This window comes from Pinus tabuliformis, chromosome X (assembly GCF_031772625.1).
Source record: "Pinus tabuliformis cultivar Carrire ecotype Pingquan chromosome X, CPIR1, whole genome shotgun sequence".
Lineage (NCBI taxonomy): Eukaryota > Viridiplantae > Streptophyta > Pinopsida > Pinales > Pinaceae > Pinus > Pinus tabuliformis.
The window spans coordinates 547,023,675-547,047,329 of record NC_142308.1 but is presented as its reverse complement, the minus strand read 5'-3'; the positions used below and the strand labels follow the sequence as shown (position 1 = coordinate 547,047,329).

The 23,655-nt window shown below is 41.8% G+C and overlaps 1 protein-coding gene across 4 annotated transcripts in view; it reads left to right on the top strand.

The window, feature by feature from the left end:
* Positions 1-23,655, top strand: part of LOC149141166 (putative inactive purple acid phosphatase 27) — a 421,526-nt gene that overhangs the window by 307,885 nt on the left and 89,986 nt on the right. For all 4 annotated transcript variants that reach the window (XM_089447350.1, XM_089447351.1, XM_089447353.1 and 1 more), the window contains exons 8-11: positions 10,175-10,256; positions 10,494-10,626; positions 10,860-11,065; positions 11,207-11,332. In XM_089447350.1, coding sequence (XP_089303476.1) covers positions 10,175-10,256; positions 10,494-10,626; positions 10,860-11,065; positions 11,207-11,332 — 547 coding nt within the window. The remainder of the gene's footprint in view (positions 1-10,174; positions 10,257-10,493; positions 10,627-10,859; positions 11,066-11,206; positions 11,333-23,655) is intronic.

Below are 23,655 nucleotides of genomic sequence, written 5' to 3'. Positions count from 1 at the left end.
TAGTCATTTCGACTTCTGAGCACGCTGGCTGTTTAGCTGGTCTGCAACATTGTTTAGTGCATTGAGTGTCTCCGTTCGGAGATCTCACCCTTAGCCTCGGGGGACTTCGAGTGCCTGCTCGGGCAAGGTATTTCCATCAGTATTTCAGCAGTAGTTTTATCAACATTTTAGCAGCGGTTTCATCAGCATTTTGGAGGACTGCGCAGCACTTGGAGAGGGACGCAATTCTTTTTGATTGTAGTGCTGGATTTGGGTTTTGCAGGTGGAGTTTGCTGGGAGATTGAGCAGGGGTCCAGCTCTTGTCTCATTGGAGGATTTTTTTTGGCAAGGTTTCAGGCAGTGTTTCAGGCAAAGTTTAGAGGGGTTTTCTTCAGTGGCAGCGCAGGGCATTGAGGAACTGTGCAAAACCCCAAGAGGGTGTTTTTCGGCGGTCGACTATTCCAGGAAAGCTTTCTGGGTTTTTCTGGGTTTCTTGAGTAGAGCCAGAATCCAGAGTTTCAGCTTTTTCCGAGGAGGGGAGCAGCCCCAAATCATCATTTGTTTTCTAACAGCAGCAGCATCCACGTAGAGAGGCCATTCTTGTCATTCTGAGAGTATTTCTTCACTTGCCTTGTGCAAGTCGAGGTGCCATCTGTCTAATCACCTCCTCTACTCATTTTATTGCTCAGTATAATAAAATGGCTTACCATTTCTCGCTGCATTTCTTGTGTATCTGCTTATATTTCCGGTTTACATTATTATATGTTGTTCTACTGTTATTTTATCACTTCTGGGTTATTATATCATTTGCACATATTTGGTTGGAGTTTTTGCTGGGGTTTGAGGAATATTCTGAGTTAGGAATATTACAGGACGTGAGGATTCCACCTCCAAAGGGGAATCCAGGACGAGTACAACTTGATGATGATGCCAGGAGGGAGCTGAAGAAGAAGCGGTTGTGCTTCACATGTCAGGAGCCGTGGGCACCGGGACATAGATGTGCTGCTGGCAAAGCACATTTTATTGAGGTCTTCTCTGAGAGCAGTGGAGAAGAGGATGACGAGGATGATGTGGAGGCAGGAGATAGCCATGCCGTACAGGGACCTTTACCACCTCCACCACCACCAGCAGGAGGTGCATCTTTTGCACCCACCGGAGGGGCCCTTGCAACATTGCGAGGAGTTCCCAAGTATCTGATGCTATGCGTACGAGGGATAGTACGTGGCCAGCGAGTATCAGTTTTGGTTGACAGTGGGGCAACCCACAACTTCATCGATGCACAGATGGTTGAGCGGAGAGGTATATAGACAGAGAGCTTCGATGGGTTTTCAGTCTTGGTCCCAGGAGATCAGACCATGACGTGTGCTCGTTATGTTCCAGAGCTTTTAGTGACGATGGGCACCTACACATTGACTGACCACTTTTTCGTGGTCGATATTTCGAACACCAACATGATATTGGGTGTTCAGTGGCTTATCACTCTAGGGAAGGTCACGATGGATTGGAAGACCTTAGAGATGGAGTGGGATGATGAGAAGACAGGGAGGCATGAGAAGATACGGGGACAGCACACATATCCGCCTCAGACTGTTTCGGCTCATCGGATGGAGGCAGTGTTCCGGAAGGGAGACATGGAGTGGGCAGTGGAGCTACGTGCATCAGAGGCAGGGACTACAGGGCAGACGGTACATCCAGAGATCCAGTCCATCCTTGATTGGTATGCCATAGTGTTTGGAGAGATTCCACCAGGACAGCCACCGGATCGGGCGTTTGAGCACACTATCGAGCTTGAGTAGGGCATCCAGGCAGTGATCACCACCCCCTATAGGCACCCCAAGGCCTATCGGGATGAGATAGAGCGGGCCATTTAGGAGTTGCTGTCTCTTGGGCACATCCGACCAAGCACGAGTCCTTTTGCTTCTTCTGTGGTGTTGGTGAAGAAGGAGGATGGTACGTTGAGGATGTGCATTGAATATAGGGCCCTGAACAAGAAGACCCTGAAGAACAGGTACCCCATACCCAGGATCGATGAGTTGATGGACGAGTTGAGAGGAGCACGTTTCTTCTCAAAGATTGATTTGAGATCTGGGTACCATCAGATTCGCGTGAGGGAGCAGGACATTCCCAAGACCGCCTTCAGGTGTCACTATGGGCACTTTGAGTTCTTGGTGATGCCTTTTGGGCTAACCAACGCCCCCGCTACATTTCAGTCCTGCATGAATCACATCTTCCGTAGTCACTTGAGGAAGTTTGTGTTGGTATTCTTTGATGATATTCTCATATACAACAGGACTTGGGAGGAGCATCTCCAGCACATTGAGACAGTATTGCGTATCCTACAGGAGCAGCAGTTCTATGCCAAACTCTCCAAGTGTGAGTTTGGGTTGACGGATATGCTATATCTGGGACACATCATAGGGGTGGATGGAGTGAGAGTCCACGAGGAGAAGATCAGCGCCATGAGAGAATGGTCAGAGCCGAGAAACGTGATGGAACTTTGAGGATTCATTGGCATTTGTACTTACTACTAGAAGTTCGTCAAAGGTTTCTTATAGCTTGCTGCACCCCTGACAGATTTGACAAGGAAGGGGGCATTCAGTTGGTCGGATACAGCACAACGAGCCTTTGACAGGCTCAAGGAGGTTATGAGCCACTGCCTAGTGCTTGCATTGCCAGATTTTACACAGCCATTTGTTTTGGAGTGTGATGCGTCGGGAGAGGGGATCGGCGCAGTATTGATGCAGGGAGGTCACCCTATAGCCTTTGAGAGCCGAAAGCTCCTTCTGCACGAGAGGTTGTATTCTATATACAACAAGGAGATGTTGGCCATCATGCATGCATTGGCTAAGTACCGGCAATATTTGGTGGGTAACAAGTTCAGGGTGAGGACTGATCACAACAGCCTCAAGTTCTTTTTGGAGCAGAAGTAGCTACAGGAGAGGCAGCAGAAGTGGATAAGTAAGATCCAAGCATATGACTTTGACATTGAGTATGTCAAGGGTAAGAACAACGTGGTAGCAGATGCCCTTTCACGTAGACCAGCCACGTTGTCTCTTATGAGCTTGGATACAGACTGGAGGGCTCGACTCTTAGTAGAGTACTCCAAGGACAGGTTTGCATGTGAGGTTCTAGATGGGCAGGTGGTAGATGACAGGTATAGGGTGGTCAATGAGATCATCTATTACAGGGACCGTATCTTCTTGATTGGGGGGTTTTAGCTCAAGAAGAAGATACTCCAAGCATCACATGATTCACCTTTGGCAGGACATCAGGGGTTTACCAAAACCTACAGGGCCATTAGAGAGAGGTTCTCATGGAAGGGCCTCAAGGAGGACGTACGTCAGCACATCTGGGAGTGCGATGTTTGCCAGAGGAACAAGGGAGAGATGAGCCATCCCGCGGGTTTATTGCAGCCTCTTCCCATTTCGGAGGGGAAATGGGAGAGTATTTCGATGGACTTCATCACAGGGTTGCCCATGGTACATGGCAAGGATTGTATCTTTGTCGTCGTTGATCTATTGACGAAGTACGCATATTTTTTTGCCATATCCGCACACTATACAGCAGCACAGGTGGTCGAGCTGTTCTTTAGGGAGATCTTCAGGCTACATGGTCTTCCTAAGACCATCGTCAGTGATAGGGACAGCCATTTCATGGGCGGGTTTTGGCAGGAGCTTTTCCGGTTGGGGATGGAGTTGACACCGAGTACCAGTTATCACCCACAGACGGATGAGCAGACAAAGATAGTTAACAAGTGGCTAGAGGGCTACTTGCGTAACTATGTCAGTCGGCAGCAGCGAGCATGGCTGAAGTGGCTGCATCTAGCGAAGTACTGCTACAATACTTCACATCACATGTCCATTGGTATGTCACCATTCTATGCCTTATATGGGTATCATCCTTTATCTTTTGTTGATGTGATGTTTGATGATAGCAGGGCTCCTAGAGCCAAGATTTGGATCCAAGAGAGTCAGCATATCCTCCGAGCTCTCAAGGATAACATGGCTACAACGCAGAACCAGCAGAAGCTGTATGCCGACAGGGGTCGGGTGGAGAGACAGTTCGAGGTAGGGGACATGGTCTTCCTACGATTACAGCCATACCGATAGTCGTCACTGAAGCAAAAGGGGGCTGAGAAGCTCAAGCCCCACTTTTATGGGCCATACAGGGTGATACGCAGGATTGGACAGGTTACATATGAGTTGGAGTTGCTCCAAGGCAGCAAGATTCATAACATTTTTCATGTATCATGCCTAAAGAAGGCATTGGGGCAGCAGGTGACAGTGACAGTTGAGTTACCACCCATGGATGATGAGGGGCATTTGGTATTGCAACCGGAGGCTATTATTGATACCAGGGAGAGGCCGCTGCGGAGCAGGACGGTCCGGGAATTCTTGGTGAGGTGGAAGAATTTGCCGAATGAGGATGCCACTTGGGAGAGTGATAAGATCTTACAACATCCATCACTTCAGTTGCTTGAGGACAAGCAACATTTTGCCGAGGGAGACTGTAATATTCCTAATTAGCCATGGCTAATTGGAATATTCGATTTTGTTCAATTTTTGCCTTCTATAGTTATTTGTAAATAAAAAAAGTGAGGAAGGGGGACATAACTCACTTTTAGAATAAAAAGTCACTTCCTAGTAGCATAACGTTGTGACTTAAAGGGGAGCCAAGGGGGCCAAAGGGGGATGCAGAAATGGAGCCCACGCAGACACATGGAGGGACTGCACAGGAGGGAAGAAACACGTGGCAAGAGGGGAATCACGCAAGAGGAGGTGAGCCTTGGGATTGAGAGAGGCAAAGGCTATAAAAGAGAGAGAAGCCCCCTCATTTTGATCATTCTGTTATGAGCATTTGTGGTAGTCATTTTGACTTAGAGCACGCTGGTTGTTTAACTAGTCTGCAACACTGTTTAGTGCATTGAGTGTCTCTGTTCGGAGATCTCACCCTTAGCCCCGGGGGACTTCGAGTGCCTGCTCGGGCAAGGTATTTCCATTGGCATTCCAGCAGTAGTTTCATCAACATTTTAGCAGCAGTTTCATCAGCGTTTGGAGGACTGCATAGCACCTAGAGGAGGACGCAGTTCTTTCTGGCAGGATTCTGGGTTGAGGGTTTGCAGAAAGATTTGTGCTGAGAGGTAGAGCAGGGGATCAGCCCTTGCATATTGGAGAGTTTTGGCAGGAGTTTCAGGCAGGTTTCTAGAGTGTTTCATTCAGTGGTAGCGTAGAGCATTGAGGGACTGCGCAGAACCCCAAGGGGGTGATTTTCGGGGGTTGGCCATTTCAGAAAAGCTTTCTGGGCTTTTCTGGGTTTCTTGAGTAGAGTCTGATTCCAGAGTTTCAGCCTTTTCTGAGGAGGGGAGCAGCCCCAAATCCTCATTTGATTTCTAGCAGCAGCAGCAGCACAACAGTTCTCCAGCAGCTGGGACGCAGTTCAGAGAGGGGCCATTCCTTTGCTATTCTGAGTGTATTTCTTCACTTGCCTTGTGCAAGTCGAGGTGCCATCTTCCTGATCACCTCCTGTACTCATTCTATTACTCAGTATAATAAAATGGCTTAGCATTCTCTCTGCATTTCTTGAGTATCTGCTTATGGTTTTATTGTTATATGTTGCATCATTGTTATTTGTATCTCTTTGAGCATTCTCGACTATTATACCACTTGGGTGTTTCTCTTATACTCTTAGATAGAGTTTGGAAAGGCCCAGGTAGCCTCCGGATCTCGTCCTCTTTTCAGAGGCGACATATCTGGTAAATTCCCTCCCAGTCCATCTCTGGTTGGAGTTTGCTTGTGTTTGAGGTATATTTCTGATAAGGGATACTACAACTATAGTGTCCCTAAACAGGATATTTTTTCTAAATTTGCAGAAATTGAACTCAACCCAAATTTCACCATTAAATTATCATTCATTTAACAGAAGATTGCCATGTAAAATATAATAGATAAAGTGCATGCAATTCCATGAAACAATAGGCAGAAAATAATGTCAGCTTTATTATAATATAACTTGGGGTTTACATGCTGATATAATAAAATAGCTGAGATGGGAAACTAGCCTCAAGAATCTGCTCCCATACTGTGTTGGCCCTCCAAAACTGAACTGAAATATCACTGCTAAGCTCTCTTGTGAATTCTGGATGAATTCACGAAAGGGAGATGGGTACTCACCCCCAATCCCACTGAATCACCCAAGGGGTTTCGTCCTGGGGCTACTGCTAAAGTAGAGAACCCAGTTCTCAACCTCTCATACAAGAAGAAATATCAAATCCAAGATGTTCTCTAATGGCCTCCTCCTCTTTTTATAGATCTGATAGACCCCTCTAGAAGCTCCTATTTTATTATTATTTTAATCATTGAGCACATTTCCCTTAATTAAAATATTCTTTTTAATGTGGTAAATTGGCCGCCATGTCTCCTCAAGCCTCCAAAAATCACTTCTATCTATCCCATCCTATAGATCTTCTCGTTCTGGTTCCAACGAGTTATTACACTAAGGTGTTCTGCCAAGTATTCCTTCCGAAATGCCACCTTAAGCGTAATTAATCGAGTCAGGCCCATTAATAACTAGTTTTTTGAAAGTTGTCAGAATGCAATGGAACGAAAGGAAAATTGTGTGGATGATGGAATATACCAAGCGAATTCCATCCGACCTCATAAAAGCTCCTCAAAACTCCATGAAACACCTCTAGAAGCCCCTGGGCCTGCTGAAGAAGTGAACCTATACCCGTGACCTATTTGCCCCAACCCTGAAAGTCCATCCTAACCATGTCGTGAGGTACACCAAAAAAAGGAACATTACAATCTGAATGAATTATGGCACAGGAGAATGGGACATCTACACCATGGAGCACTCAAGATGCTCAAAGAAACCGTAGCAGGGGTTCCTGACCTTGGAACTGAACACGATGATGTGTGCAGAGGGTGTGTAATTGGGAAGTATGCTAAGGCGACATTTCCAAGAAGCGACAACAGAGATGATGGCATGTTAGGACTTAAACACTCAAATATTTGTGGCTCGATGTCCACTAGAGTTCTCAGTGGTGCCGAATATTTTGTCACCTTTATTGATGATCACTCCAGGAAAACCTGGATCTACTTCTTGAAGACCAAGGATGAGGTCTTCGATTGTTTCAGAAAGTTTAAAGCTCTGGTGGAGAATGTGACAAAGAAGAAGATCAAGGTGCCTTGCTCAAATATTAGTGGAGAATATATTGATAGAAACTTCATAGATTTATGTGCGAAGGAAGGCATCGAGAGAGAATGAACAACTCCATATAATCCACAGCAGAATGGTGTAGCGGAGCGGAAAAACATATCCATTGTTGGAGCTGCAAAGGCCATGTTATATGACCAGGACCTACCCAGATTTCCGTGGGCAGAAGGATGTAACACAACAGTGTATATTCAGAACATGACTCCTCATAGAGCATTGGGGAAGAAAATGCCAAAAGGAGTCTTCACAGGAAAGAAGCCAGAAATCAGCCACCTCAGAATTTTTGGCAGCATTGCTTATTGTCACGTGCCAGATGATAAAATGACCAAACTAGATCAGACTGCAGAGAAGGGGTTTTTCGTTGGGTACAACAAAACCTCAAAGGCATTCATAATCTACATTCCTAGCAATAGGAAGATAGTAGTAAAGCGAGATGTGAAGTTCATGGAGGACTGAACTTTTAGGAGGTCCCTTGAGATGCCTGCAGGTGATCAAAATTAGTCAACAGAAGCTCCTTTAGTCTAGCAGCAGGGGTAGCCAGTGGGACAAGCAGGGGGACAATCACAAGGGTCAAGTACTGTGACCAGTACTAGTAGTTCCTCAGGTGCAAGAAAGTCGGGGAGTTCTCAACAAATGGAGCAGTAGAGACAGGATGAGGAGGAGCTGGCAGAACCTCCCACAACTAGTGGTCAACCCAGCAGAGAGGTTCGTCAGACATTAACTGATGAAAAGGATTTTATTGGAACTCTTGGGATGAGAAAGAGACAACGCAGACAGCCTGACAGGTACCAAGCATTGGTAGCTTAGGTTGCAAAACCTTCCAACTTTCAAGAGGCCGCACAACATCAGGTGTGGATAGATGCCATGGTAGAAGATTATAACTCTATCATGACAAATGATGTTTGGGAGGTAGTGCCCAGGCTAGAAGACAAATCAGTTGTAGGTTCAAGGTGGATCTATAAGATCAAATATGTGGCAGACAACAACGTGGAAAAGTACAAGGCTAGGTTCATGGCAAAGGGTTATGCACCAGTTGCCAGATACACTTCTATTCGGTTAGTTATATATCTACCAACTTAGATGGGATGGAAGATTCACCAGATGGTCGTCAAGGCAACCTTTTTGAACAAAGCGATAGAGGAGGAATTGTACATAGAATAGGTAGAGGGCGTTGAGACTCAGGAGAGACGCACACTTGTGTGCAAATTGAAGAAGGCTCTATACGAGCTCAAGCAAGCTCCCAAAGCATGGTATGGTAGAAATCGTTTCTCGAAATTCTGCCTAGAAGTGTCTCAATTAGATTATTAACCGATTTTTAAATATTTCCTAAGTCCAAATTTAGGGAATATGGTTAATTAATTAGTATTAATTGAAATAAGGCGTGAATTATCTTGAAACTCACACGGATCGACCCAGAAATGATCCTAGCCATTGATTAAGTTTTAATCTTGGTCGTTGGTGCTCCAACTGTGGATTATAAAAGAAAGTCGATGTGGTGATGGAGATCATCCAGTGCAGATACTCAGTTGCCCAGGCAGTTCAATTTTCTCAGTAGCAGCAGCTTAGTAGAGAAGATAGAGCCAGAGGGTGAGTAGCAGGTGGAAGAGGAGAGCAGCAACATTTCGGGAGGAAGTTTTTCAGTTCCTGGAAGAGTCGAAGGAGGGAAGGCCGAAATCTTTAGAGGGCCAGCGTAGAGGGTGATGCAGGCATCTCAGCATAGACGCTAGGGAAGCTATTTCGGAGGCATAAAATAGTTGTGGGGTGAGAGAAAATTCTCACAATATTTTTGCTAGTATTTTCTTCAGATTAGATTGCTCGCTGGGCATTTAAATTATTGTAGTCAGAATTGTTGTTGAACATTAATAATGAAACCCTCATTTGCTGCACTGGTTTTCCAAAGTTGGGTTTTTCCAAGGACAATTGTCCAAAAATAACTATGTCGAATTTATTGTGTGTGCTCAGTTTCCAGTATTCTATTTTCCGCAGTATTTTTATGGTGAAAATTGCAACTGTGATTTTATTCGTTATTTGCTGTAGCAAATAAACTGCATAATTAGTTTTTGAGTTAGAAGAATAATTTCTAGTAGCTGCAATAGATAAAATTTCACATACATATATCGGGACTCCTCCCATCGGTGAAAATCTGTGAAGAGCAGGGGGTTTGGCTGTGGTGACAATGGGCCACTACCCCATTGTTTTCTCCTAGTCTAGTAACAGCCTTGTAGGGCATCCCTCTCCAAAGCCTACAAGATTTTGCAGCAACATGCCCACTAGAGTTATAGTCTAATACATGATATGACCATTAATAAATACTAACTCTATCAGGGTGTTGATTCACTCCTGCAGAATGGCAGAATAAATAGTTATTCCTGAAGTGTTCTGTCACATCTCTCCCTGATAGAGTGATGTGTCACATATTTTTTTAATCCTAACTTTCATGGGTGCATTAATTACATAATTACATAGAGATCCTGCCATACTTTTATCATAGGCTGCACTTCATTACTGGATATTGTAATTGCTTTGTGTATTTGATTCTTAGAAACCAAGTACCTGATGTTTCTTCTAATCATTTACCTTATATTGAGGGTAGGAATTTGGGTGAGTCCTTAAAGTTCAGTTTCTTTTTGTTTGCAAAGACAAATTAAAACATTTAAAGTGACGAAGACATGGGAAAAGTTTGTTGAGATTGACTGTTAAAGAAATGGAGAAATTCTAAATATTTGTGCTATAGATGAATATTTCAGAAAACAATTATATAGTGGAGATGATTATTTTTATGACTGATTTCAGGGTTATACCGTTATACGCAATAGCAGATTTTTGTTTTGTAACTTCTAGCCTTCTAGAAGTCATTAATTTTGAAAAGATTTCTACATAAGCAATTTCTTGCCATGCCTTTTCATTTGTGTTGGAAGATCTTTTGAAAGAATGATATATTTTCCCATAAAAACCTAGCATTTTCATTTTCCTTCTGTAGGTCAACCTGCGCGTACTGTTGGCTGGCGAGACCCTGGTTTCATACACACAAGTATTTTGAAGGATTTATGGCCAAACACTAAGTAAGGCTTCTTTGTGGTAGCATTGCAAATGTAATTTGTAGAAATCATCTTGATGATTGTTCTAAATGTTGAACCTTTAAATTTTGGGGGGCAGTCCTTTCTATTTCAGTGCAATTCTCAACTCTTCAAAAGATAGGAAAGCACTAAACAGAAATCTTAAATCTAAATTATATGAATCCTTAACTGATTGATGTGGTTGTCCTAGTGTTGCTACTAATTTCAGCAATAATGGTACAGATACTACTACAAGATTGGACATAGGCCAGTCAATGGGTCATATATTTGGGGGCCACTGAATTATTTTAAAGCATCTCCATTTCCTGGCCAGGACTCTTTGCAACGTGTAATCATCTATGGTGACATGGGGAAAGTAAGCTCCTTTGCTATTATCTGCAAAAATTTCCTGTACTCTTCTCTGAAAGGATACATGCAATGTTGTTTTTATTTTAATGGAAGTATCTGATCAAGAATATCTATGTTTTATTTGGTAGTTGAGCCCTTTTAACAAAAGGGAAGAGGTATTCTTTTAAATATAGTATATACTGACAGAAGGAAATTTTTCAGCATTGAAGCATATTTCATTAGCTAATTCCTTGCTTCCAGGCGGAGCGTGATGGTTCTAATGCATATAGCAACTACCAACCAGGAACTCTAAATACTACTGATCGTCTGATAGAGGACTTAGAAAATATTGACATAGTGTTTCATATTGGAGATCTAGCTTACGCAAATGGTTACCTTTCACAATGGGATCAGTTTACAGCACAAATGGAGCCCATTGCTTCACGTGTTCCATACATGGTAGCCAGGTATTACTATTGTTAAATTTTATACTCCAAGGGTTCTACTTTCAATGTTCTTTTCTTTAATCCTTCTAAGAATATTTCAAAACATTGTTGAGATATTCGTATGGAGTTTCCTAAGGTCTAACTAGTACTGTTCTTTTGTAGTGGCAACCATGAGCGCGATTGGCCTGATTCCAGTTCATTTTATAAGAACACAGATTCAGGTGGAGAATGTGGTGTGCCAGCTAAAACGACATTTCATCTGCCAACAACTAATGATGCTAAGATATGGTATGCATGAGTGCATTCTATAGCAAAAGTCTGTAATGGCTCCATGGTCTTGAATGTGAACTAGTTATCTGTTAAAGTCTTTCATTTTTTATGGATGGATCATGAATGAAATATATGCTTTCTCTGTGCCCATATCTTTCTGCTCCTGATTCATAGCTTCCAAATTTTTCTCTTCTGGTGACTACCCTTGCACTTTTCTTATGTAACATGTGTGTGATTGTTCCCTGTGAGTTGGGTTGTATCTGAGCCTCACTTGTAATTTCTTGTAAAACTGGAAAATCCCTTTGCACATCACCATTTTAATGGTATGTTCAGCATTTAAATGGCATTATTTTGTAATCTATTTGCTGCTTCCATCCATACCGTTCATTTTGTAGGATGATTGATTCTGGTACGAGTTTAGTTAAATCCAAATAAGCATCAAAGCTTGCATAAGTGATGAACTTTTTCTCCCTGATTATTTCTGAAGATTCTAAATACTTTCCCAGTACATTTCCTATACTTTCAAAAAGCTCTTCTTTCAGGAACTCTACTTGTAAGGAGTAAAGTCTTACATGGACTGGTTCCAATGAGTAATCTTCTGGATGAGATTGAAACCCACATTACAAAGTCGCATTCAGAGTCCTGCTGTGCTAGAGAAAAATAGTTCTCCTCAAAAAAATTTCTCATATTTGCTCGAAAAGACCACAAAGAAGAAACCTTTAACACAGCATTTAATATCTATCCACTCCTGGGCTTTCCAAGTTACCAGTACCCAAATAAAAAGTTGTTTGGTGGACCATTTTATCACCCAAATTGTACGTGCATGATAAAAGCCCCAATCCACAATGCACAATCTGACAAGATCCATTTAGGAATGTCACCCACTATCACCTCAGCAACTTATCCTCTCACTTTAGGCCAGCTCTCCTCCAACTCAAGGTGGGCTTCCCGACTAGAATCACTAAGGCTTAGTCAAAAAAGCACAAAATGATGTCGATGGTAGCCTTAGTGAAACATTTTTTGGGAGAGTTTTAGTGTTTTTTGAAAAAAAGGTGATGAATGGATACAAAGATCAGTGCTAATATCCTTATAGGGCTATTGAGTCAAGAGGAATCAAGTGGCAAGATGAGATCAAGTAGAAAACGCTCTTAGCCAGTTATTCATTTTTTTTGGATTAAGGCAATGGGTTATAACTTGATAACTCAATTAACCCCTTGGCTAATCTAGGAAAATCATGAAATCATGGCCCCACTAGAATGGATTCCTCCAAGGGGTAGCCTTTGGCCACAAGATCGGCTATGGCATGAAACAAAATCAAAACCCTTCCCAAGGAACTTTAGATTATGGACTAGCAAGAAGGCTTAAAACTTACCCAAAACCAACAAATGAGAGCATATGAGGAATGCCTCTAGACGTCTTCCCTCCAAGCGACAAAGTTGTCCTTCAAATGGATTGACCTTATTAGCCTTGTGATCATCTTGAGTAATCATAATGTTACCCACCAAAATGGGTAACCCTATAGGAGAAAAATTTTCTCCCATTCTTCACATCCAACTAGCCAGCCATGCAGCCTTGTAGCCCTTGACAACCACCACTAGCTTATGTCGTGTCATTATATCTCTACCACCTGCATCAGCCATATGTTTTTCTCCCATTCGACAAGAGCACATGGATGAAGGTGGGCTTCCAATCAAAAGGTACTATTCATTTTGCAATCGAGTGCTTATGCTTGTTTGTATTTGGGCATTTGACATGGATTACAGGTGACCTAGAAGAAATAGGGGTTTTGACCATTATTTTGTTCCCTCACCTTAAATGGGGGTTTAATCTTTGATCCTAGTCCAGTGGGACCTCTCGTAATGGCCCAATGGGTATAGGAGGGGCACTACTTGGGAAGCCCTAATTGAGATAGCGTAGTTCCATCTATCCCTATTCCATACTTACCACTTTCCATCATACATTACAAGCCCTTATCTCACATCCATTCTTCAGGTTCAACTGACCATTGGTTCTCTGGGATTTGGCACCCATACATCCTCATACCTAGGTAGGTCATGGAACTTTGCCCTAGGAGGTTGATGTAGCTAAAAGAAAAAGAAAGAGCATATCATGGCCACAAAACAAAATAGAAAGAATATCAAAATGCAAAAGATTGTCAGGACATACAAATTAGCATGTGGGCAGAAGCCTAGGATGAGCTCTACCTCACTCATTATGGCCATCACTTGGTTCCTGAGCACATGTTGCTCTTCCACATCATGAAAAGGAACCCTTGCATGTCACAACTTTGATGGGAAGTGAGTTTCCTCATCATTACAAGGTAATACAACTGCTATACATCATACAAAGCAAGATCTAACCCTTTGAGCTACGAGTAGTAATACAAAGAAAGATCCAGAAAAAGTAAAAGGTGCAAAGAGGGGTGGAAAAGCAAAGGTCGAGTTGGTAACTCATGCATCCATAATTGCTCCTTCCTCACATCTATACAGTCAGCATGAACAACCCTGTAATGTCCCTAATTTTTGGATTGCCTTATAGTGAGATTAGGAGGGATTTCTAGAGCTTATGTCAGTCAAGTCACAGGAACAGGATTACATTATTGGTGGGTCCAAAGGGTTTTGAGGAGTTTTATGGGGGCCAACTAAGATTGCTTGCCATTTTTCATCATTAGGATTAGTTTTGCATAGTTAGATTTTGCTTTCGCTGCATTTCGACAATTTTCTTAAAACAAAGTTATTAACAAGCATATTTTAATTAATTACGCTTAAGGTGTTGTTTCGGGTTGATTACTTGGAGAAACACCTTAGTGTAATAGCTCGTTGGAATCAGGATGAAAAGATCTACAAGATAGAATGATGAAAAGGGGCTTTAGGAGGTTGGTGTGATCATGGTGGCAGTTTAAGCATTTTTTGGAGATAAAAGTGACTCTAATTAGTAATAAAAAGTCACTTATTAAATAAAAGGAGAAAAAGTGTTTTACCTAAGGGGTAAATAAGAAGGGGCAAAAGTCACTTGGAAAATAGGAGGAAAATGCACTAAATGGCTTATTAATAAAATAATAAAAGGATATTTCTAGAAGATTGGAGAAGATCCAACAAAATCTTATAAAAGGGGAGAGAAGGCCATTTCTCATTCATTCTGGTTTATGATTATTTCTTGTTGATTGATCAGGAGCTTAGGAAAGTTTCTCTCGAGGGTTTCAGGCAAGACACACTAGTTTCGGTGGACATCATTGCCACCCTAGCTGGTACTCACCAATTTTAGTGGACATCATTGCCACCCTTGCTGGTACTCACCAATTTTAGCGGACATCATTGCCACCCTAATTGGCATTGTGGGAAAATCACGCATGTTTTCCATTTTTACTTCAATCGCAAGATATTTGAGAGACATTTCTTCATTGGGACGCGTGGTTGCCTAAGATGTACACATAAGTGTGGGAAAGGTTTCCAACCCCACAAGATATAATATTTAAGGCACAATGCTCAGAGCAGGGGTTGTCACCTATTCCCTACTCTCTTCGTTTAAGCTCTCTCCTAGGCAAGCTAAGGGGAGTAGTCCCTAAAGATGGTTAGTAAAGGAAAACTTTTTGGAAGCAACAAGTCTAGGAGACTAAGGGCAAGGCAATTATTATTAATGTAACTTGATTATTAATTAGAGCAAGTGCAAATATTTATGAGAAATGTGAAAGATAGATTCGATTAAGATCACTATGGCATAAACAATGCTCAAATACAAATCGAGATACTTGCAAAAATAAATTGATATTTCAAGTCACAATAACAACAATGCTGCAGGACAAGTGTTAGTACAATTATAAATGTGAGCAATAAGATTTCAAGTACAACTTGCAAGGAAATAAAACTTGTACTTCAAGTAAAAATGATATTCAAGAGACAATGATGTAAGGTAAAACTTGCAAGTATATAATTAGTTCACAATTGAAATGCAAAATTGACAATGCAAGACTAAACTATGTGAAGTACAAGAGTCTTGGTAGACTTTAATTATATGCCTAAACTAAGGGTGAATGCCTTCTCCTCAATTGTAAGAACTTGTCTTAGAACAAGGTTGTTGAGAGAAATGTTGGGGAAGCAGCCTAAGGCATCATTAATGATACCTACCTAGGACTTCTAGCAACCCAAGTGCCTTCGTTCCTACAAGGGACTCGACCACAAGAGAACTGCAAGATCACTTGTTTTAACCGTTGTTTAAGGGTCAAGCTTCTTAAATTGAATAGTGAAGAAGGTGGTCCTAACTTTCTATCAACCAAGCTTATGCTTGAAGGTAAATTTTAAGCATGCAAAAGTAGACGAGGATGCAAATGCAAATGCTTTAATGAGATTCAATTGTAACAAGATGCTTCAAAGAGAGAAAATGCCAATTCACTTATGACCAAGATTACCTCAAGCACAAAAATTGAGATTAGCTTATAAAAATGAAGCAAGTAAAAGATTTCTTAATGAAACAAAGCATTAGAGAAGCAATACAAGTGCTTAAATAGAAATTTCTCTTAGAGTGAAATGAGTTATTGATTAGGTTAATATTGTCACTTCACTTAAAATGTGTTTGAGAGTATTTAGGAACTGTTACCCACCACTTTGTGGTTAATATCCCTAGAAGAAATCTTCTTCTCCAAGATGGTCCTCAGCCGGCAACCAACAGCCCCTTGCAACCACCAGCTAGCTCATTGTGCCGTTTCTCCACCACCTAAGCCAACCATGTGGTCCCTCGCCCATCTGCCATGATCGTATGTTTGAAGGTGGGCCTCCTAAACCTAAAGGTACATCTTGTCGTTTGGAAATTGAGTATTGTAGTTTGCTTATCATGGACACTTCTGGGCATGGATTAATGGGGAGATTCAATGGAAAGAATGGGCTAGGTCTGTGCTCTTGTCCCCTAGACCCATTTTAGATATTAACCTTGGATTCTAGTCTTGTGGGATCTCTTTTACCGACCATTTGGCTTTAGGGATGATATTTCATGGGAAACCCCGATTTTTGTTGTGTGGTCCCACTCCCTCATCCGCTTATATTACCCTCTTTCCATTCATTATTACCCCATTCATCATTTCTCCCACCTGAGTCCACATTCCTCCACTGGGTCCACATAGGGTTAGCATGCCCCTTCCCCTTGCCCACACCTTGGGTCATGGCGTAGAATGAAGCCCAGAGGTTGATGCAACTAAAAAGAAATATAAAAGCATATATGGCCACATTCAACAAGAAAATGTACCACAAAATGCAAAATATGGCCAGGATGAACACATTTAGCACGTGGGAAAAATCCAATACATGAGCTCTACCCCATCATTATGGCCATCACCTTGGTTCCTACAGGTTCTATGAACCTCCTTCATCATATAGGAATCCATGATTGTCTCAACCCCTGGTGGGCAATCAATCACCCCACTTTAAGAGGGGGGTATTCACTGCTATATCTTATACATCATGCTCTTACCCCTTGAGTCTCAAGCAGTTAATCAAAGAAAATCATAAAAAGGCAAAAGGCATATAAAGAAGGGTGGAAAAAGCAAGGTTAGGGCACCTCATGTACCACAATTACTCCCTCCTACACATTATAAACCCAAGTGTGATTTTCCCTCTTATTAGCTACCCTTGTACCCCAGCATGTGACCCAGGGCTACCCCTTCTCATCCCCTATTTCATTCACCTATTTGTCACATGCTACCACCTTTTGAAGGATGTACCTTGACTATATTATCCCCTTTAGAAGTAGAAACTGTTGAAGGAAATGTAAGTAGGCTAGGTCTTCATAAATGTAATTTTGATATTGTACTTATTCAAGGAAAGAGAAATAACTTTTTGTATTATTTGTCAATGAGTTTCTTTCTCATTGAAAATAGATCAAGCACATTTTGAAGTGCTTCTAGAGAGTCAAAATCAAAATGTAATTATGATAAGACCCTTTGAGGGCATGTTACATCATGTATGACATCATACAAGGTCAAGGGAACACCTCCAAGCATGGTCAAATCCTCTCCTAGCACCAACGAAGTCTACAAGCAACAAAATAATGAATAAAAATGAATTTAAGAGAAAACTATCAAGTCGGCCTAAATAGGAGGGACAAACTTCTATTTATAGAGGTTGTGCACTCCTCATTCAACGTGCAACACAAGCGCTGAAATCTGCAAGCTAAAAGGAGACAAGAAGGTTGAAGCAGTCGAGATAAAAAGGCCTACAAGAACAACGAGACAAGGAGACCAAACATCGAAGGAGAAAACATTGTTTTCTAGGGCATCAACAGGCACACGTGCGAGGAAGAAAGGACCTATCTGCGGCCAAGAACAGTAGGAAATCATAATAACAATATCTCTGTTTTTGGGCTAATACACAAGGTCTATTAGGCCTCCCCATCCAGCGAAGAAGCGAGGAAAGGAAAGTGAAGAAAGGAGGATTGTTCCAGGGTTTCTGTCCACATGTGCTAAGATTTCAGAAGTAGACTGTTGCAGACTTGACAACAAATAAGGGCAGCATATTGAGAGACCTCACTTGAATGTATAACAAGGTCTACAAGGTCTCCAAGAAATGATTTGAGCCATTGATTAGAATCTAATCTAGGCCGTTGATTGATCAACGAGACGATTATAAGAAGAGGCTTGATGGGCATTTGGAAAACACATCGAGTGAGATCAAGAGATTGATTTCTCAAGAGAGCAACGCAGCAGTTGTAGGAGAAGTCATCGAGGAGATTTCTTGCAGTGAGGGGTAGAGAGTTTTTCGGTTGGAGAGTTTCCTAATCCGAGGATACATTTCAGAGGAGGCAGAGAGAGATCCAGAAGGGGCAGTGTAGAGCCACAATGGGCAAACGTAGAGCCACGTTGAGGCAGTGCATAGCCCTTGAGGAGATTCGTGAATTTGCTGAGTAGCAGATCAGATCAAGTGCCAGGAACAGGGGTGTGAGACTAGAGGGCTAGAGGAAAGAGCATCCAACTAGTAGATCGATTAGCCAGAAGGAGTAACGCAGTCCCCATCAATTGTGACTTAGTGTAGCGCAATGATTACGCAGAGGCAACTTGGGGCTAGCCATTCAGTGGTTGGATTAGTGTTGAATCTCCAGTGATAGTGTGAGGTATTTCTCACTAATTCTCTGCCAGTCAGATTCTCTGTATCAGATAGCCAGTAAGGCATCCAAAGATTGTATTCAGAAACTACTGCATAATAATTAAAACCCTCAACTGCTACACTGGTTTCCAAGTTGGGTTTTTCTGGGGAAATTGTCCAAAAACAACATTGTCAATTGTGTGTGTACTATTTCCTTCTTTCTCAGTACTTTTTTCCACAGTATTTTATGTTGTGAAGGTTGCAGTAGATTTTATTTCAACGTTTACTGTGTAACACTGTAAATAACTTGATTCAAAAATTAACAAGTAGGAGAAATATGATCAGTTGATGCAGTAGGGAATCGAGTATTCGATTTTTGACAATGGAAAAATCCAGGCGAATTTTCCTTTCACAAGGAGAATATGTTGTGAAACTCCTAGAGAGATTTGGCATGGTTGAATGCAAGTCCTTGCCTACTTCTATGAAAATGAATTTCAAAAAGTTGTGTGGAGAAGCTACTGGACTAGACCTAGCAAACCCTTCTGAGTATAGACAATTGGTTGGTGCTCTGATGCTTCTTGTGAATACTCGCCCCGACATATGCTTCGCAGTTAACACCTTGAGTCAATTTATGACCGAGCCTCACCATGTACATTGGGCCGCTACAAAGCATGTTCTGAGATATCTACATGGGACTATTAACCTTGAACTAAGATATGCCGCTGGAGATGTTAGACTACATGGATATACAAATGCAGATTGGGCCATTGAAGTTGTCGACAAGAAGAGTACTTCCGGATGTTGTTTTATTCTGGGATCTGCCATGATATCATGGATGGGATTCATTTGTCCGAGAATCTTGTGTTTCACGACAAGTCCAAGCATATTGAGATCATGTATCATTACATCCGTGACATGGTGCAGAGAGGAGCTGTGAGACTCCATCACATTTTGACAAATGAGCAGATAGCCGACATCCTCACCAAGCCTTTTCCAAAAGGGAAGTTCTTGTTCTTCAGAGAGCAACTTGCACTGGTTGAGATGACCCTTTCGAATAAGGATCCAGGCTGATGAAAAGCACTGAGCAGTGCTCTTCCCCCTTGGTTGAGCTCCCTAGGTGTGGAATGGAGCTATAGGGCTCCTGGGGATGAGATACCTCTAACCGATAGGATGTTGAGACCTGAGATCTCCCATAGTCAAAGTATGCCCCAGTTAGCGTCGTGCCCACTCTGTGGGATAACCTCTCCCATCCGGCCAATGGGTTGAGGAACTTGGGATAGAGTGTGATCTCTACCCCTTGCAGTAGGTGGATCTCTCCCAAGTTGGTTGCATGTGTTCTACCATTTCACTCGTTAGGGTTAAGATGGATGATCAGGGACAATAGGGTAGAGTGTGATCCTCATGTTGATCTCACCTATTGTCAAGGAATTTGGGATAGAGTGTGATCCCTACTCTTAGGGTAGGTTGGTCTTGCCCATTTTCTTTGGATCCGGGTGGTAGCTATTGCTCCCCAATGACGATGATGATGATTTCGGGTGGTAGCAGAATCTCCCCGATGATGATAGAGGTAGGGTGGTAGTTGGAGCTCCCCTGCAACATTTCTTCTTCTTTAGATTCAAGAATGTTCAGCATGAGATGAGCAGAGACAAGCAGAGATAGTACATGATGACAAAAGGATATGATGATCGATGGATATATATTGACAGGTGGAATTCTCCCTAGTTGAGAGGGAGTGTTAAATTATGAAACTAGGGTTAATTCCACTTTGGACAACTCATTTGATGAAGATAATTGTTGCATTAAATTCCTCTCAATCGTCCTAAAGATCACCCATTTTGGACAAAGCAGAATTTGGAATTTTAATTTATTCCCACTCATGTAAAATTGTTAAGGTTGGCCTTGGGTCAAAAGACACATCTCAAGGATAAGATGGCTCCCAAGTTGCATATAAATATAAGTGCCCTCATGCCTCATTTGGATATCACACAACACACTTTCTTCTCTCTCAAATTTATTTGGTTCATACAGGTTAAAGGGCAGCTCTCTTCTCTTCACATATGCGAAATCTTGGAGGCAATCTTGACTTTTTTGCATTGACTTTTCAGTTGGACAGTGTGACTGCAGTTTGACCTCACATCTTGATCTCCTTTGACTTGCAAAAGTTCGATTTCTTGAGGCTGAGTTGAATGGCACTAAAACTGAGGCAATCTGGGCAGTTTGACTGGAGTTGACTTTCTGGTTTGACTGCAAAAAATTGCAGATAGGGACAGCAAACTATCTCTCTCCTTTGACTGAGTTTGACTGCACTTTTGAACACTGTTTTGGGCTGACTGTGATCAACATTTGAGGCTGAGTTTGACTAAAGTTGACCGAGCTCCTAAAACGTTGTGTTGACCATTGATTGTTGACTAGTTAGGGCTGACTGCACTGCTGTTGATTGTTGTTGACTTGGGCAGATTACAGGAAGTTCAAATTTGACCATTGTTAACCACATCTCTCTACTTTGTCTCTGGTTTGAATAATTGTTTGATATTGAATATTGACATTGGATGTTGGCTAAGTCAAAGTTTGACTTTGACACTTGGATGATGTACTCTTTCTGCTGAACATTTGAAGACAATCTAATAAGAAGAAGATTTGCAAGGGTTTTCCCCACAGTGGGTTTTGCCCTGGTCTTTGACCAAATTTGTGTCTCTTGTCTCTTGGTTGTCTTTCTATGTGCATTTGTTTATTTGTTCTATCTACTATTGCTCTACTGTCATTAGAAATTGAAGAAGTGAAATTGAGAAATTGAATGCTATTAAATATTGCTGAAGTAATAGTTGCAGCATAGAACAAGTGATGAGAAATTAACATGAATTTCCTTCTGCGCCCTTAGAGAAGCATGCTCCAGCTGGAAATAATATGCAATGTAGTTCCTAGAGAAGCCATGAGATGGACTCCTTATTCCCCTAGGGTGACACTTGAAGTTCACCGAAGGTAGAGGTGGAATTCTGCTTGGAATTCCTAGTGCTAAACAACCCCAAGAGAAGACGAAAGGTGAAATGTAATAGTCAAAAGATGATTAGCAAATGAGTCCATCCTCCTTTTATAATTTCTCCCCATGCTTCTAGACTCCTTTTTTTAATTATTATTTTATTGGTGAGGGCAATTTTCCACTAAGTGACTTTTGTCTCCATTTTAATAAAATAATATTTTTCCGCCAATCTCCAATAAAATAATACTTGCCACCTTTCTCCAAAATAATATTTGCCCCCTTTCCTTAATATCACCAAAATTAGGCAAAATTCCCATGCTCACAAAATTAGGGATATTACATATTACAAACCCTTTTCACATTCCCCCTATGTGAGTCCAAATTGTCCATTGGGTCCACAAGGTGTTAGCATCCCCTTACCCTTGTCCACGCCTTGGGTCGGGCTTGGAATGATCCCCGGAGGTTGATGCAGCGAAAAAAAAAGATAAAAGTATAATATGGCCACATATAACAAGAAATGTACCACAAAATGCAAAAGAAGGTTGGGACAATAAAATTTAGCACGTGGGAAAAAGCCAAACATGAGCTCTACCACCTATCGTTATGGCCATCACCCTGGTTCCTAAGGCCCCTATGAGTGCCCCCTGCATGATTAAGGTGTTATTTTTTGTAGCATCAAATGTGTTCTAGCCACAAAATTTGATGGAGAGGTTAGAATGCACAAGATCTCAAAATCCCAGAAATAGTTTTTGGAAATTCCACCTAGAGATGACTTAATTAGATTATTAACCTATTTTTTTAATGTTTCCTAAGTCTAAACTTAGGAAAACTACTTAATTAATTAAGTCAAGATGAGAATAGTCTAGAAAATCACAAATATCGACTTCAAGATGATCCTAGCCTTTGATTAAGTTTTAATCTTGGTCGTTGGTGCTCCAACAAAGGATTATAAGAAGAAGTCGATGGACACTTGAAGAATATACCAGAGACACTTAGAGAATTCAATTTTCTAGAGTAGCAGCAGTCAGTTGCTGGAAAGTTCAAGCTTTAGTGAGGGGCAGAGATAGTGATCCAAAGGAAGTTTTCCAGATCCAGAGAGGCAACAACAAGAGGTTGAGTTACTCCCAGTGAGGCAGCGTAAAGGACTGCGTAGTTGCTTCAGAAGAGCAATTCCATTTGGCTAGAGGAAATTTCAATTCAGATTACAGAGGCCGGGAAATCTTTCTAGAGGGTCAGAGAATCATTTTCCTTAGTAGGGTCAGGTAGATCGACTATGTCAAAGGTAGTTCCGGGCTAGACATCCAAGGGTTTGCGCAAGCACTGCATAGAGTGTCCAGGAGGACGACTTTTCTGAGGTAGAGTTGTTTTGGGATTTCTTATGGAGGAAGAGAAATTCCCTTAGATAATTTTGGCCAGATTCTCTTGCTGTTTATATTTCCAGTTGGACATCCATAGATTGTACTTAGATTTCATAGCTGCATAATTATAAAATATTAAAACCCTTAGTTGTTGCACCAGTTTTCCCAAGTTGGGTTTTTCTGGGGACATTTGTCCAAAACTAACTGTGTAGATTTTATGTGTGTGTGCTAGATTTTCTTAGGTTCCAACGCTATTTTTCTTCCGCAGTATTTGTTTGTGAAAATCACAGTGTGAATTATTTGGTATTTGCCATAGCAAACTACAAATAAATTGTTAAATAAATTAACAATTAGGAAAATAAGTTCCAGTTGCTGTGATAGATTGAAATTTTCACATGGTATCAAAGTGTGAGTGATTAGTCGAGAAGCTTAGAAGCAGAGAAGGGAATTTTGTTGTTTCGTGGGAACAACTGACTGAAATTCCTAGAGGCTACGTAGTTCATTGACAGGTAGGTCGAATTACTGGGGTAGAAATTCGATTTTCAGTTGCAGGTTGGCAGAAAAGTCGAGTTGCCAGGGATAGTGATTCTAGTAGTTAGAGGAAGCAACAACAACTCAAATTTTCGTTGAGCAGATTCCTTGGTTGGATGTAGAGGATTTTGCAGCAGCAAAATCAATGTTGGATAGAAGAGAAATTGCACACACATAGGGAGATTTCTCTCAGAGGGTTTCTAGCCAAGAAATCCAATTTTCCCAGTCCCAGAGAGGCAGTGGTAGCTAGCAGTTCTACGCATTCCAGGAGGGAGTGCAAGTAGCGGAGCAACAAATAAGCAGAGGAAGAGGGAGTTTCTAGATATGGCCACAACAGGGCTCAGAGATCAGGTTAGGTTGGATGGAGCTTCCAACTTCGTCATCTAGAAGGCTAGGATGTCCTTCCTT